Here is a 14,940-nt window from a genome sequence, read left to right as displayed (position 1 = left end):
AGAAGAAATTGCCTAAATGACTCCAAAACAGTTTAGCACCAAAACGTGTATTAGCCCAGAGGTGTGCAAACTCTGTCTTGCAGAGTTCAGCTCTCGCTTGTTTCAAAACCACACCAGGGTGTAGGAATAGAAAACGAGTTTTCCTCTAATAGGACCAAAACAGGAACGTGTGCTTTTTGAAGAAATTGTGAATTTTGCATGCTTTGATGTCATTATTAGCCTTCACAATAACACCACATACTGCCACAACAGATGGATAACTTATAACTTAAGTATTTTTAATCATTTCAAAATAATTAAGCTGAGGTTTTCATTGAAGTATTTTCATTGTGGTTTTAATTCCATTTTAAAAATTAAATGCAGACCTGAAATGCTTTGACAAAGAAATGGTTGGCGTAAATCAGTAGCTAGTAAATCAGATCACTCTCTTTGGCAATAAACATGTTTAATCGTTGAAGTTTTTTGTTGTTGTTTTTTTTAGTAAGTGCTTGGGCAGTACAGCAAAATCATTTTTAAAATGCTAAAAGGGGCTATAATTAACTAGGTACAGGACATACATCAGCAAAACATATTCTCTCAGGGATCCACCAAGAAGCACAAGACCAACACAGAGAGTTCAAAACAAAAATAAAAAGATGGAAAACAAGATATATAATCAACTCTGTAATAACTAAAAGATTTAGTTCTTTTACAAGACAAAAGAGAACATTAAGCAGGTTAGATATCAACAGTTTCACAATGCTGGATACTCGCACACTGTCATCTTGGCATAAAAAACCCTGAGTAACCTATGAGATCAAGTCACAAAATAAATTATTCGGTCAACTTTGGGATGTGATGATGTATCTCAAAAAATGGTGCTCACATAAAACATGTGACTTTCAGGACGTGTAATCATCTGCAGTTCACTCAGAATTCAGTGACCATTGGCAGTGGACTTTCGCCCTATTGTCTTTGACTACTATATACAGTATCTAAATTGAGCAATTCCAGCATTATGGATTTTATGTATATTTAAGTACATATAAACAAAATGAAAATACATCGATTAAGCATATAGGTACTTAAAGTAGTGGAGTGCAGGGATTCCTTTTTTTTTTCTTTTAATTATGATCTTCAAGTGAAAGATAAAAATGTTAGACATCCATATTGCAAAGTAGCCGGATATGATCAAACACAACTTCTTGATGCCTGCAAGGTATAATCCGTATATTAGTTGGTAGCTAGCTAGCAACAGTCCACACATTTCCATAAATAAGTGCATAAACATGCTGTTTTGTTCAAAAAGTAAATAAATAGATATGCTGTTTATATAAAAAAAACAAAAACAAAACAAAAAGGTTATGCCCATGACACAGAACACTTCAAAATTGAGTAAAGAATCTATTTGTTAAATACAAACAACCTTGACAAAGGTTATATGTGCACAGGAAGTTAGAATACAATCCCATTTATTTGAATTCAGGCTTAAAATTTGATCTGTCTGAATGTGAAGACACAATGCTTGCAAGTTAAATAAAAATGCAAGATTGTTTCAAACCTGTTTTGAGAACCTTGTTTCAAAAAGTCAACTTTTTTTGGCTATGCATTATGTAACCGCATGTCTGAAGTCATTATGTACACACATACAACAGAGAGCCTTTTCCAGCCATGCGATATTCCCCCAGTATCAGCACTGGAAAAGTTCATTTTAAATCATTTTAAATACATTCTCGGCTAAAAAAAACCTCTTAAATCTACATTCCATGACACAATAACTGTAATATTTATAAAATGATGGTGGTTTGCTCATCTGCCACGACTCTCTGTGAAAAATGTTACAAATGCCATGATGCAGATGGTGAAATGGTTTCAATGCTGATATTGGGGAAATATCACACGGCTGGAAAAGTCTCTCAGCTAGTCTGATTCGAGAACTAGAATGAACAGTTGTATAAATATATATATATTATTCTGAGGCTGCATGTAATGTGGAATTGCCCAATTTATAAATACTGTTTGTTGTATTATAGCAAGTTAATTCTAAAGCAATCAAATTTTGCTGGATAAAAAACAAACAAAAAAAAAAACTAATTTTCCAATGTACTGCATCATCATGTTGTTTTGTTAGACTGTGTGCTCAGCAGAGACTGTATGCAGCACTACAGAGCTGATGGGGTTTGACAGTGGCAGGAGTTAGCGCTTCAAACTACTGTTGTTTGCACTCTGCAGGCTGAGGATCCACGGGCTGGAAAAGAGAAAATAGACAGGGATGGAGAAGGAGAGAGACTTTTATATTCAATAACTTAATACTCTATCTGCAACTTGAGGCAGGAAGAGTGCAGAGGAGAAAGGGAGATATATCTTCATAACAGAAGAGTGGCTAATGAAAGCACATTTACACTGACACATCTCTCTAGGCATCTGTAGGATTAACAATGCGAATACAGTCATTAAGATAAAAGTGTGAGGGAATCTAAAGTGAATCACCACTCTTTTGTACTGCAGATACATCACTATCACTAAATGGGAGAAAGCGTGTTTCACCAAAGCCTGATCCACCGAAGGAAATGGTTATTTGAAGCAGTAGTTTAGCATGAAGGGGTAATATTACAATGAATCAAATCTCCCATCAACTTAAAAAAGGTTAATTTATGAAGACAAAAATCCATAACTTCCTCCACTAATAAACAGCTAAACTATTCAGTAAAATCCTTCAGTTTCTGTTTACACAGTATTAAATTGGCCCATCCAGTCATGGTGAAGTGACTGAAATGGTCAATAAAACAGTTTGAGGGGAAAAAAACAAAAAACAAAACAAAAATAAAATTTGACTAACATTATAATTGGCGCTAGAGAAAAATAAATATACTAAAATGTATTTGAAATACAATTATGTTATGCTAAGTATACTACAAATACATGTACATATTGATGTACTTAATATAAATACCCTACAATTGTACTTTTGTAAAACTAAATGTATATACTTAAAGAGGTACTCCACTTTATTGGGAAATAGGCTCATTTTACAACTCCCCCAGAGTTAAACAGTTGAGTTTAACCGTTTTAGAATCCATTTAGCCGACTTTCTGATATTTAGAAGAATATCAGTAAAAAGACAGTTTCTGGTCTTATTGACTTCCATTGTATATATTTTTTTCCAACTATGGAAGTCAATGAGACCAGAAACTGTCTGGTACTGATATTCCTCTAAATATCAGAAAATCGTCTGAATGCATTTGAAAACGGTTAAACTCAAATGCTTAACTCTGGGGGAGTTGTAAAATGAGCCTATTTCAAAAAAAAAAAAAAAGTGGAGTATCCCTTAAACGTCTGCTAAATTGGAACTAATTTTGCACTTAATACACTTTAGCTATCCAGAAATAGTGCTGAGGACCAACTAAAGATATACTTAAGTATATTTGATTGTGAACTATTGCAAGTATACTTAAGGTAGACTTAAATATCTTGTATTTAAAGACTAATCAGAGGTTAAACTATCTTTACTAATAGTGACATTTAAACACATTTCAGGCTTAATTTTAAGAAAGAAGTACTCCAAATGAACTTTAATTATAATATTTATATCAGTAAGTCTCAAGCGATATGTCAGTAAATATGTTAATGAGTTTGTAGTATAGCTAAAAGGAAATTTATGTATTTTTAAAATACATTTTGTTTTTGTTTTTCACTAGGGCACTTTGGACCATAGTGACCAAAGAATGTACACTACTGTTCAAGATAATGTTAAGCTAATGTTTTTAAAAAGTCTATTATGCTCGCCAAGGCTGCATTTATTTCATCAAACATTCAGTAAAAACAGTAATATTGTGAAATACTCCTGTCTTCATTGTCACATGATCAAAGTCCCTCTCAGACAAGTCATTTCACTTGGCGGGCATCTTTGAAACGCCTCTCAGCCATGCAATTGCAGCTCCTATCTATCTGAATGGGGAGACGTCAAATTCTCCAAAGCTGTTCACCAAGCTTACAATTACATTTCATATTTGACTTTACCAAAGAAATCTCATAAATTTGGATTCTAAACGCTCAAATCATGACAAAAAAAAAAAAATGCATTTTTCAGGCATGTGCAGGAACCGGAGCTTCTAAAGGCAGCTGCAGTGATGCAATGCCATAACCAATTGGCTCTTTCATTTAGAGGATGGGAATTACACTTTCTCCCATTCAAAGTAACACGAGTGCACCGGCTTTCTATATCTAAATTCTTTGACATGAATTTGGTGCTTAAGAAAAACAATACTTAATCCTAATCTTTTGAAAAGTAGTGTATGATATTATCCCTTTAATATAAGACATAAAAGAAAAAAAAACCCAATACTGAAACACTTCAGGGTCAGGGTCTAAAATCAGTGCTTTTTGCTTGAATAAATGGATTTTATAGCAATAGTAAGTTATAGCAAAATATTTTGTATTCAAAAAAGAATACCATATATCTGAGCTGGAAAGGTTCTTGACCTACTAAAAACCATCAAGAATTATTCAGCAAGATTGTGGGGAGAAAAGACTACAGGGTATACATAGAGCAAAATGGCTGGAAGGACATTGCCCCAAATTCTCTAATACAGCCAGTCGTGATTCTGTCCTCTTCTCTGTTCTTTTACAGTCATGTACTGAGATTTTGGGCAAGGCCTTGATAATATGATAAAGGGAAATGAATGGTTCAATACAATGTTACAGGGTCGCTGTGGGCATGGGATAGCAGACGTGAGGAGAGGGATGAGGCCGAGGGGGATGTCAAGGCAAAGGTTAGTGGACTCATGACATTTCTTTCTTACCTAGAAATGTATGAGGTGAGAATGACTTATGCCTGTCACTAGGGCAGAACAGGAGGTAGAAAACAACCGCAATCAGCATTAATCATCAAACATGCAAATACACCACAAACATTCATCCAAAGAAAAAACAGAACAGAACATTAAGTTACAGAGAGTGAGGTCAGCTAAACAAAGAGACAATGCAGTAATTCCTTTTCAAATTCAAGTCATTCAGATCAAGTTATAATCTAAATCCAAACTCACCTTGGAATCTCCCTCCTCTTCATCTTCCTCATCCTCCTCATCTTGGTCCTATTTCACACAAAACACACTTGCGCTACACAACTGCAACTTGATATCAAATAAAATGTCACTTATTACACTGTGAAGTTTTATAAAACACGGATTGCTCCATGAACTCACCTCCTCTTCACCCTCATCCAGTTCCTCTTCCTCAAACTGACACAAACACAGAAATGAATGTATATTAGAAATTAATGCACACAGGAACTATTCTGCGGAACCATAGACATTGTAAGACAAAAACAGTTGTTTGAAAACACGTACACTTTCGTCATCCTCCAGAGCTTCTCCTGTGAAGTACAAAACTGCTCTCGGAATGATTCTTTCCCTGAAGAAATGACCAATTTCAAAATCTGTGGCTAAGGTGAACTCGGAATCCTCATCCTGTTGAACACAAAGGAATTATATCAACTTTTCTGATAATTTGAAGATGAAAAATTAAGTCTAATTATATCTAGATGTCTGAAATGATTCTTTAAACTTTCAAAGTAAACTAATCAGAACAGGCATGGTGGTGGAAAAGGCAGGCAAAAATCATATTTTATTGGCAATAAAAATCCTCAAATTACATTTAATTGGTCTCATACAAACTAAATGCCTAGATAAAACTAAACAGGATGAGCTAAAACCAAAAAGGATAAAGTAACAAAATACTTACCAACTCTTTATCTGGTGAAACTAAAACAGAAAAAATATTGGTGACTTCATGTGATAGCAAAAAGTAAACCTGCAGTATGTTAAACATCTGAAGGACAGAATATAAATATTCATCTGATAATTACTTAATACAAAACTACAGCTCATATATTAATATGTACAATCAAAATTTAAGAGGGCTTAAATACAGCAGTTTGTAAACAATACTATAGCTATAAATAATGTTAATACAAAAAAGTATTTTTGATAAAAATGGGATATAACAAGGAACCTAAAGTAACTAAACTCAGTTAAAGAACTATATTGAGACTTATCGTGACATCACACAATGTCGATCATATTCACTTCCTCTGCTTTTTAGGCCGTGTGTCCACCAAAGTATTTTTTTTCCCCGCAGCTAGCATATGTTTCCAATTGTTTTCGAATAGGAGAGCCACGTTTTTAAAACGCAGGAGTAAAGTACTTTTTTTTTTTAATTGTATGTAAAGTTAATTAGTTAAATTAGAATTTGTTTATTATAATTTGTTGCTTAAAGTTGTTTTGTATACTATATAGTTTGATGAAAAATAAATAGTGTCTTCACAATTACACAAAATCAATACAGTAAATTGACGGTGACAGACTGTGATTAACCTCATACATTTGTCTCTAATTAAAGCAGAAGGAATTAGATTAAATACTCCAGTGATCCCGGAATCATAATCACACACTATGATCATTCTTTGGCCACAGGAGAACTGGCCCTCGGACTGAGTTTCTCTTCAGTATTTTTTTCTCCACTCTTTCACCTGATGGAGTTTAGCTTCCATGTCACAGTCGCCTCTAGCTTATTTAATTGATGAACACTTAATATTAAACAATATTATTGATCTGACTGCACTGATACTATTTGATGAGAACTGAACTGAGACGCACATTGACTTCACTATTTTCTGCAGAGCTGCTTTATAGATTAATTGAACTAATTAAAAAATTGATGATTTGAACTGAATCAACAGTGAACTGACTTTAAAAGAAAAATTACACTTTTTTATTTTTAACGTTACTGTATAGTCAAAATGAACTCAGTTTGCATTTGAGAATTATTATTTTCAGTTTGTCCTTGTAAAGCTGCTTTGAAACAATCTGTATTGAATAAAGCACTTTGAAAATAAAGATGATGTGGCATAAAAAAAAAAAATCAATCACCTAATTTTATAATTGTGACCAATTACATTTGCATTAAGCGCTCCAAGTAAAAAAATGTAATTAAATTCTTACATTTACAAAATGAGTACAATAGCAGCAATAGGATTTTTAATGCAAATAAAGATCCACGTTTAATAAAAATAATGAATGAAAATAGAAAAAAAGTTGTTCAATTTAGTTTTATACATATATCATATCCATATATTTTGCTCTAATGTCACAAGTAATAATCTCAAAGTTTACTGGGTTTAACATGATTGTTTGGTAGTGTGGGTTTGGTGAGATGTACTAAAAACAAACATTTCCATGTGTGCCTTCCAAACTAACACACAACCTAATCAGTTTGTATGTAAAGAATATAAATTAATTACACCTTAATGATTTCCCAAAGTATTCAACCTACCAGTCTCATTTTCCTGTTATTAGCATTCATAAAAGTTCACATGCACAACTGTTATATTGTGTACCTTTAATAGGGTTGAAAAAGTTGAAAAAAGAGTCATTGGGGACTTGTTTGGTGATGACCCTCGCTGTCCCTCTGCCTTTGTGCTTCTGCTTCTTCTTGATTGTTTTAACCGTCACATCTTTGCCTTTGTGCCAATCAATTTCACACCTGTCGGAGAGGAGAGATGAATGAAACAGGGTCAGAGTCTGTTGACCATACGAGCAGGTCTTTCTGATTAACTGCTCACCCCTCACAGTCCATGATTTCTGGTCCCTCGAACGAAAACGTATCCTCTGCGTCTGGCTCCGATTTCATTTTGTATACTTTTGTGAGGACTGTGTTGGTAAAGTATTCATTGGGTTCAAAATGGAACTCTAATGTGAAGCTCTGTAAAATACAGGATTAATAATAATAATAAAGATATAGTATAATACATTTTAAATTCTCTGATTTGTCCAGCAACACACACACGGTTCAATCTAAAATAATCATGACCCTTTAAATTATTGTCCTTACCATAGGCTGATCAGGACCAGAAAATATCACTTTAATATCTTGAAGATGTTTAAGTATTGGTTCGTCATGCTCCTGTTGAGAAAGAGCACAAGCTTTCTTTTAATTTAAAATGTGCTGGGAAAAATTGTGGTGTTTGAATATTACCATGTCTTTTTCATGACACTGTATTCATTATTATTTTAATAAATATGTAATATAATGTATTCATAATATGAAGTTACAGGGCGAAAACAAACATTAAATAATCATTAATAAGAATAGAATAGAGACGTCAGAGGAAAAGGTTTCTGCTGTTGGTTCACCTGCAGCATATCGCTCAACATGTCCACACTCCGGAATATGGTGAGCCAGAACTCTGGAATTCCCTTGGGCTTTTCCTCATTAGCATCTTCTGTCTTTTCCCCTATAGCAGCTTTCTTCTTCAGATCTTCCTGAAAAAGAAAAGCCTGCATTGGAGTACTGCTCTTCTGTCAGCATCAGATCTGATTTCAATGAGAGTGGTCAGATAATATTCACTGCTAATGCTGCTTCATCCTCATGGTCACTCTGCCATTCACACTCCTCATCAGTGGGTTCCACTTCTCCAGACACAAATTTTCTTCTCTAGAAAAATAAAAAATATCACTTGAGAGAGTCATATCATACCAATACCATGGAGACATATTAAAAGGAAAGTTTGCAATCTGCTCAAAAGTTTTTCTGTGCTTTAGAGCCATTCTGAAACCTACAGGACACTGAGGTTGAATGAATATTGAATTCATTCACAATGAATAGAAGGCCAATGATCAGAGCTATTTATTCTATCATTGGTTTTCGGTTTAAAAATATTTAAATATATGATAACGCATAACAATGTATTACAATTAAAGAATAATACATATTTATATATATATATATATATATATATATATATATATATATATATATATATATACATATGTACTATGTGCGCGCATATCATTTATAGAAACAGTATTGTAAAAAAAAAAAGAAAGGACACCCTTTTGAATTCTATGGTATTATGTAACGGGGCATAATAAAAAAAAATACCCTTTAGCAGGTCTTGAAATTAGGTAAATACAATATCAGATGAACAACACACGGTATATTACACCATGTCATGATTTATTTAACAAAAATAAAGGCAAAATCGAGAAGCCATCCCTGATAAACTAAGCGCACCCTATGATTGAATTACCTGTAGACAGTGGTGGAATGTAACGAAGTACAAACACTTTGTTACTTTACTTAAGTACATTTTTCACGTATCTTTACTTTACTTAAGTAGAATAAATAGTGCATACTTTTTACTTTTACTTTGTTACATGTTGCAGCAATTATTATACTTTCTACTCCACTACATTTCTACAACTTCTGTTACTTTTTCATTACATTTTCTGATCAGTTTTTCCCCTGCCAAAACGTAATCTGACCATCCGTTCGTTGCACGTTTGTCTCACCAGTGACGTTTGGTTGCCATTGTTATATTAACCCGGTCACACTAAATGCGTCTCGCACGCAATGTGTTTATCGCGCAATTTATACGCGAAAATTAGTTTTTATGTGCATAGGAAACGCACCGTGTGTAATAGGCCTATACATTTGGTTAGGATTAGCCTATGGCAAGCCAAGAGGTTCAGAATTACACCATAAATTAATTGCGTTTACTGCCAAACATAGTTATTAATATATAGTAAGGATAAGCATGATGTGTAGCTATATTGCCTAATTGCAAGCTTGTTTCAGAAATGGTGACTACAATTTTTTTCCATAATCATTGAACATCATTATAGGAGTATTAGGTGGAACTAGTTAGAATTAAATGTTTTATTAATCATTAGAAAAAAATAGACATTAAGAGAATAAATTGTTATGCAAGTACTTTTACTTTTAATACTTAAAGTACATTTAAAATCAAGTACTTTTTACTTAAGTATGGTTGTCATTGTGTTACTTCTACTTTTACTAAAGTAAATATTTATCTGTTTATTTGTACTTTTACTTAAGTACTGAGATTCAGTACTTCTTCCACCACTGCCTGTAGAGCTATCTTTAACAGCGATAACTATTTTCTATATGTCATTATTTTCTATATGTCTTTATCAGTCTCAAATCATTCTGGGGGAATTTTGGTCCACAGTTGTTTACAACGTTCCATCATTTCTTTGAGTTTTGTGGGCCTTTGTTAATGCACAGCTCTCTTAAGGTCATGCCACAGCATTTCCATCAGGGTGAGGTCTGGACATTAACTGGGTCAGCGCGACACCTGGACTCTGTTATTTTTCAACTATTCTGTTGTAGATTTGCTGGTGTACTTGGGATCATTTTTCTGTTGCATGGCCCAATTTCAGCAAAGCTTTAGCTGTCGGACAGATGGCCTCACATTTGACTCAAGAATACTTTGGTATATAAAGAAGTTCATGGTCGACTTAATGAAGTGGCCTGTGCATTTTGGCCAAACATCTCCACTTTACTCTCGTCTGACCAAAGGAGATTGTTCCAGAAGTCTTGTGGTCTGTTCATATAAAAATGTGCAAACCTAAGCCATGCCGCCATGTTCTTTTATATAGAGAAGAAGCTTTCTCCTGGCAACCCTTCCAAACATACCATTACTTGTTCAGTCTTTTTCTAATTGTTCTGAACTTCAACATTTAACATGTTAACTAAGGCCAGTAGAGTCTGAGGTTTAGTTCTTGAGCGTTTAGCGATTTCTCTGAGCATTTGCACAGTCTGACCTTGGGGTGAATTTGCTGGGATTCCCACTTGAAAATGTCGGGAAATGGCCTTTGTAACACTTCCTAGATTGATGGGGAGAAACAATTGGTTCTCTAAGATCATTGCTAATATTTTTCCTTTTGACATTGTATTAACACACACCTGAATACTCCAGATCAGCAAACTACCCAAACTTCTGCTTTTATAGAGTTGGTTATGCTTGTTGGTGATCAATTAATCAAAAGCAGTTGATTAGCAGTGCCTGACTGTTATTTACCTCTTAATTCCTATGGAAGCAGTAAGGAGGTACTTAGTTTGTCACCCATGGCTTCTCCATTTTAGCCTAGTTTTTGTAAAATAAACAATGACACAATATAATAATGTCATTGTTTTTGTTCATCTGAGGTTGTATTTACCTGATTTTAAGACCTGCCAAAGACCAATTTATTTTATTATGTTCTGATCCGTAAAACCATAAAATTCAAAAGGGTGTTCTTTCTTTTTCACATGACTAATTTGATAAAAATACAGTAAAAACAATATTATTGTGATATATATATATATATATATATATAAAGTGTATACAAACACAAACACACAAACTCACTTTGTCAAATAACGGCTGATAAAGAGCGCTATACTTTCTCTCCAGCTCATGCACCTCCTTGTAAAACTTGGCTTCGATGTGTGTGCTGTTAACCTGAAGATTCTTTAAGGCATTGACTCTTCTTTTCACAGACTTCGGTAAGCTGGACAGAAGTTTATAGAGGAAGAGAAGACAGACATCATGTGAGCAGATGGGTGTCCGATAATGCACAGCTGGACTGGTGCATTTCCCTGCTCTCTGGGGTCAACAGATTGGTTTGAAGTAAGAGCATCACATACAAGATCCCCATTCAAATCACATCGCAAACTTCTGAGAACTCAGGTAATAGTTTATGCGTATTTAAAAAGTAATATGCTTCATGTAAACAGAAAAGATAAGGTTTGTGCTGCAATTGCTCTAATGTAATTGACTGCTTGACCCAACAGCACCCTTTCCACAAGCTTTATATTTGGTCTTGCCAGTTTGGTCTTGCCAATAATTGGTCAAATTAATTATTGTTTAGTGGAAATACTGTTGTCTGTGTCATTGTTTTCATGAACACTACAACTATAACCAAAATCAGGAAGTAAAATTAGCATTCATGGGTGTGAGACTTCTCTCTGGTAATCCTCAATCTGACAGAATAAATGTGTACACACCATTAGGGCTGACTTCTGTGTGATAACTATACAAGCAGAGACAGATTTTAGGTTGCAGGCAGATGGCCTGACTAGAGTTTCCCCCTTTAGACAGACGGTTATATTACACTTGCAGGGTTGTCTCTCTATGTAACATTAGAAACAATGAAAATGCAAAGTGCAGTTTTAAAATTCCACGCAGGAAATATGAGACGCATCCAGTCGGGGAAATAGTTTTCTTAAGATAGGAAACAATAAAAATAGGATGACATGACAAGGAAAAAAGTCCTGTTAGTCTCTCTTTGGTTCCAAGTTATTAGTTTGGTTTGTATGAAACAGCCATAGCGTTTCAACTTCTGTGTCTTGCTTACCTGTCCATGATGGAAGCACTATGTGAGACACTGTCTATTTTGTCCTGAAGAGCTGCCAATGCCTGTGGGTTCTGCATCACCTGGTCACACATCTTACCTGAAAATAACATGCCATCACCAGCATTTAAAATGAATGCACTAAATCATTATTTATCGGTCAAATGTCTCCAAGTCAAAGCATGTTTATATACTACACATATTCCTTTCCAGAAACAAACATGCACTTTAAAGGAAGCATAAAATCAATCATGTTCAGCACAGTGAAACACACCACTATTGTTTCATATTTTATTTTTTAGACTTTAATACTGGTCTCAGCAGGTTTGCAAGACTTCTTAAGAGATCCTACAAAATCTTTTCCATTAAATCATTGACAATAGTGATGTGCAGAAGCTTCATGAAACTTTTACACCGAAACTTTATACTGGCTTTTGTCCGAGCAGCACCATGAATCAGTAACACACGACACATTAAAAACATTTTCTCTGCCAGCTCATAAATGTATCAGTATGTTGTGAGCTTGATAATAATCAAAGACAATACCAAGAATTCCTAGTTCCTTTACCTTTGGCTTCCTTGTCAGCATCCATCTTGCTACCACAGCTCAAATATTCTACGAAAAATGACAAAATGTACAACATTTTTACCTATTAGTTAAGACGAAAGTAGATAATTAAATTAACTAGACTTAATATTTAGAACTAATATTTATTAAAAAACCCAAAATGTATTAAAAACCACTAATACTGGGAAATGCACAACCAAAACATCAGTGTAATGAACCTAAATGGCCCTCAATAACAGAATCAGAAGTGAATTATTTTTTAATCATGAAAACCAACGCAGTATCCATTTGTGTAAAATATTTCACTGCTTTCATCATGGACAGTGACTTGAATTTATTGTTACTTAAAAACAAATTATAACCACATGATTTAACAACACCAAATGTGCCATGGTGATAATTCCATAGAACTGTTGTATCATTATTAAATGATAAAGTTATTTTAACTAAAATAAAACAGATAACTTGGTATTAGAAGCCATTTTTTATTATGACTACTATTAAACATAATGACATGCTCTTGATAACAATTATAAAAAGTATTAGAATTAGGCTAACTAAATACTTTGGAAACGTCTTAGCTTGAAAAATAATATTTATTCTGTTTATTATAATTGTATTAATTTGATGGAAACTTTGCCTAGCATAGAATAGGCTGGTAAGAGAAAGCTAAATAGTCCTTGTTTCAAATAAACGTTTAAGTTGCTTATGTTAGCATGCCATCAAAATCAATAATCAAAATCAATAAGTAAAGGTATTACAAGCAGATGTGTCATGTTGACGCCCATCAGAGATACACACTCATGCTAGCAGCTAACACGCTAAACTAGCCCCATCCAGACCATAACAAATCAGACCAGATCTCATAATCTCCACAACCACAGAGTTTAGCACATGTGAATGGAGGGGGTCATAATAGGGACAGAGGGCGGACACTGGACGATCTCCAAACGAACACTGTATACGGGTCACGGCTGAAGTGTAAATGTCACAGGTTAGCCGGCTAACAGACCCTCACAAAAACACATTCAGGGTCCGAGCTTCGACTATCTCTGCCGCGTTTAACAGGCTAGCTACAGGATCATTGCTTGCTAACTGACTTATATTGAAGCTGTAACAATTCATAATAGTCGCTCGTAACTTTATCAAAACAAAGATGGCATGCAGTGAAACACAAGCTGCAGCACACTAATTTACAACCACGAAAATATCACCCATTCATAAACTGGAAATGCATAATATATCATGTATTTTAAAGTACAATGCGTCATTTTGGTGAAACATTTATTTGTTTTAGGGAGATTGCTGTTCTTACCTGAATCAGCGGGTGTTGTTCGGCTGATGGACTCGGCAGTAAAGCTGAAGCGCATTGGCTGGTCAGTATTACTCGGTGATGTGTTGGACCACTTGAACCGGTTCTTTGAAATGAATTGTTCGACAGAACCGATTCGCTGAAATAAATCGGATTTCGTTTCGGCGAATATCAGGGAGTAGCATATTACATGCTCTCTAAACATTCAAATAAAGCACAGTTATTGTCATTTAACGCATCTTAATTTAATTTATTGCAGCCATGAATACGATACACACAATAAAGTAACTTAGAACCTAAATATAATTTGCATTTACAATAAAGTATACCAACATTAATTTTCATCTCAAATGTTTTTTTTTTCCATGTTTTAATACATTTCTAGCACGTTTCATTTGTAACATTTCTGCTATTAGGTATTGAAGTTCCCATTCCAAGTGCCGATTCTCGGCTCATTAATCAAATGGTCTTCGTTTCCTGTTTACACTGGGTTTCTGGGTCTATACGACCCCAACAATTGATTGCAGTAATTGTACAAAAAAAAAAATACATTTTTAATCATACAAATACTATATCTTTTGTTGTTGTTTACTTCTCATCTATTAATTAATTCTGTGTTTTTGAAAATATAAAGTACATTTGTATCCACATACCACACAATTCCTCAACACCATTAGTCTGCATATGAAATATTATTTTTTTTTATGATACATTACATTTATGCTCTAGTACTAGGCCTTCATTTCTGTGTAAAAATTTTCAGATTTATGCCGGATTGTTGTTGTTGTTTTTTTTTTTTGGACACATGAAGAAAATATAGGCCTATATATTTTTTTTTCACATTTCCAATTTATTTCAATGTGGGGTCATATTGACCCCAAAGA

General features: G+C 34.2%; 1 protein-coding gene across 2 annotated transcripts; it reads right to left on the bottom strand.

The window, feature by feature from the left end:
• Positions 1–428: 428 nt before the first annotated feature.
• nap1l4b (nucleosome assembly protein 1-like 4b) lies at positions 429–14,181 on the bottom strand. Of its 2 annotated transcripts, XM_039666873.2 has the most exons (15): positions 14,060–14,181; positions 12,745–12,792; positions 12,180–12,276; positions 11,192–11,333; positions 8,386–8,472; positions 8,172–8,300; positions 7,870–7,941; positions 7,601–7,740; positions 7,376–7,521; positions 5,722–5,741; positions 5,328–5,447; positions 5,184–5,219; positions 5,025–5,072; positions 4,782–4,819; positions 429–2,227 (listed from the first exon to the last, which is right to left on the bottom strand). In XM_039666873.2, exons 1-14 carry the CDS (start codon positions 14,112–14,114, stop codon positions 4,817–4,819), a joined length of 1,143 nt encoding a protein of 380 aa, XP_039522807.1. In that variant the 5' UTR covers positions 14,115–14,181; the 3' UTR covers positions 429–2,227; positions 4,782–4,816. The 2 variants fall into 2 exon arrangements, with proteins under 2 accessions (XP_039522807.1, XP_039522806.1); XM_039666872.2 differs by lacking the exon at positions 4,782–4,819 and having other exon boundaries at positions 14,060–14,180.
• Positions 14,182–14,940: the final 759 nt, after the last annotated feature.

This window comes from Pimephales promelas, chromosome 1 (genome assembly GCF_988280905.1).
Source record: "Pimephales promelas chromosome 1, fPimPro1.hap1.1, whole genome shotgun sequence".
NCBI lineage: Eukaryota > Metazoa > Chordata > Actinopteri > Cypriniformes > Leuciscidae > Pimephales > Pimephales promelas.
The sequence above is the reverse complement of the archived record's forward strand: the minus strand, read 5'-3'. Positions and strand labels throughout refer to the sequence as shown.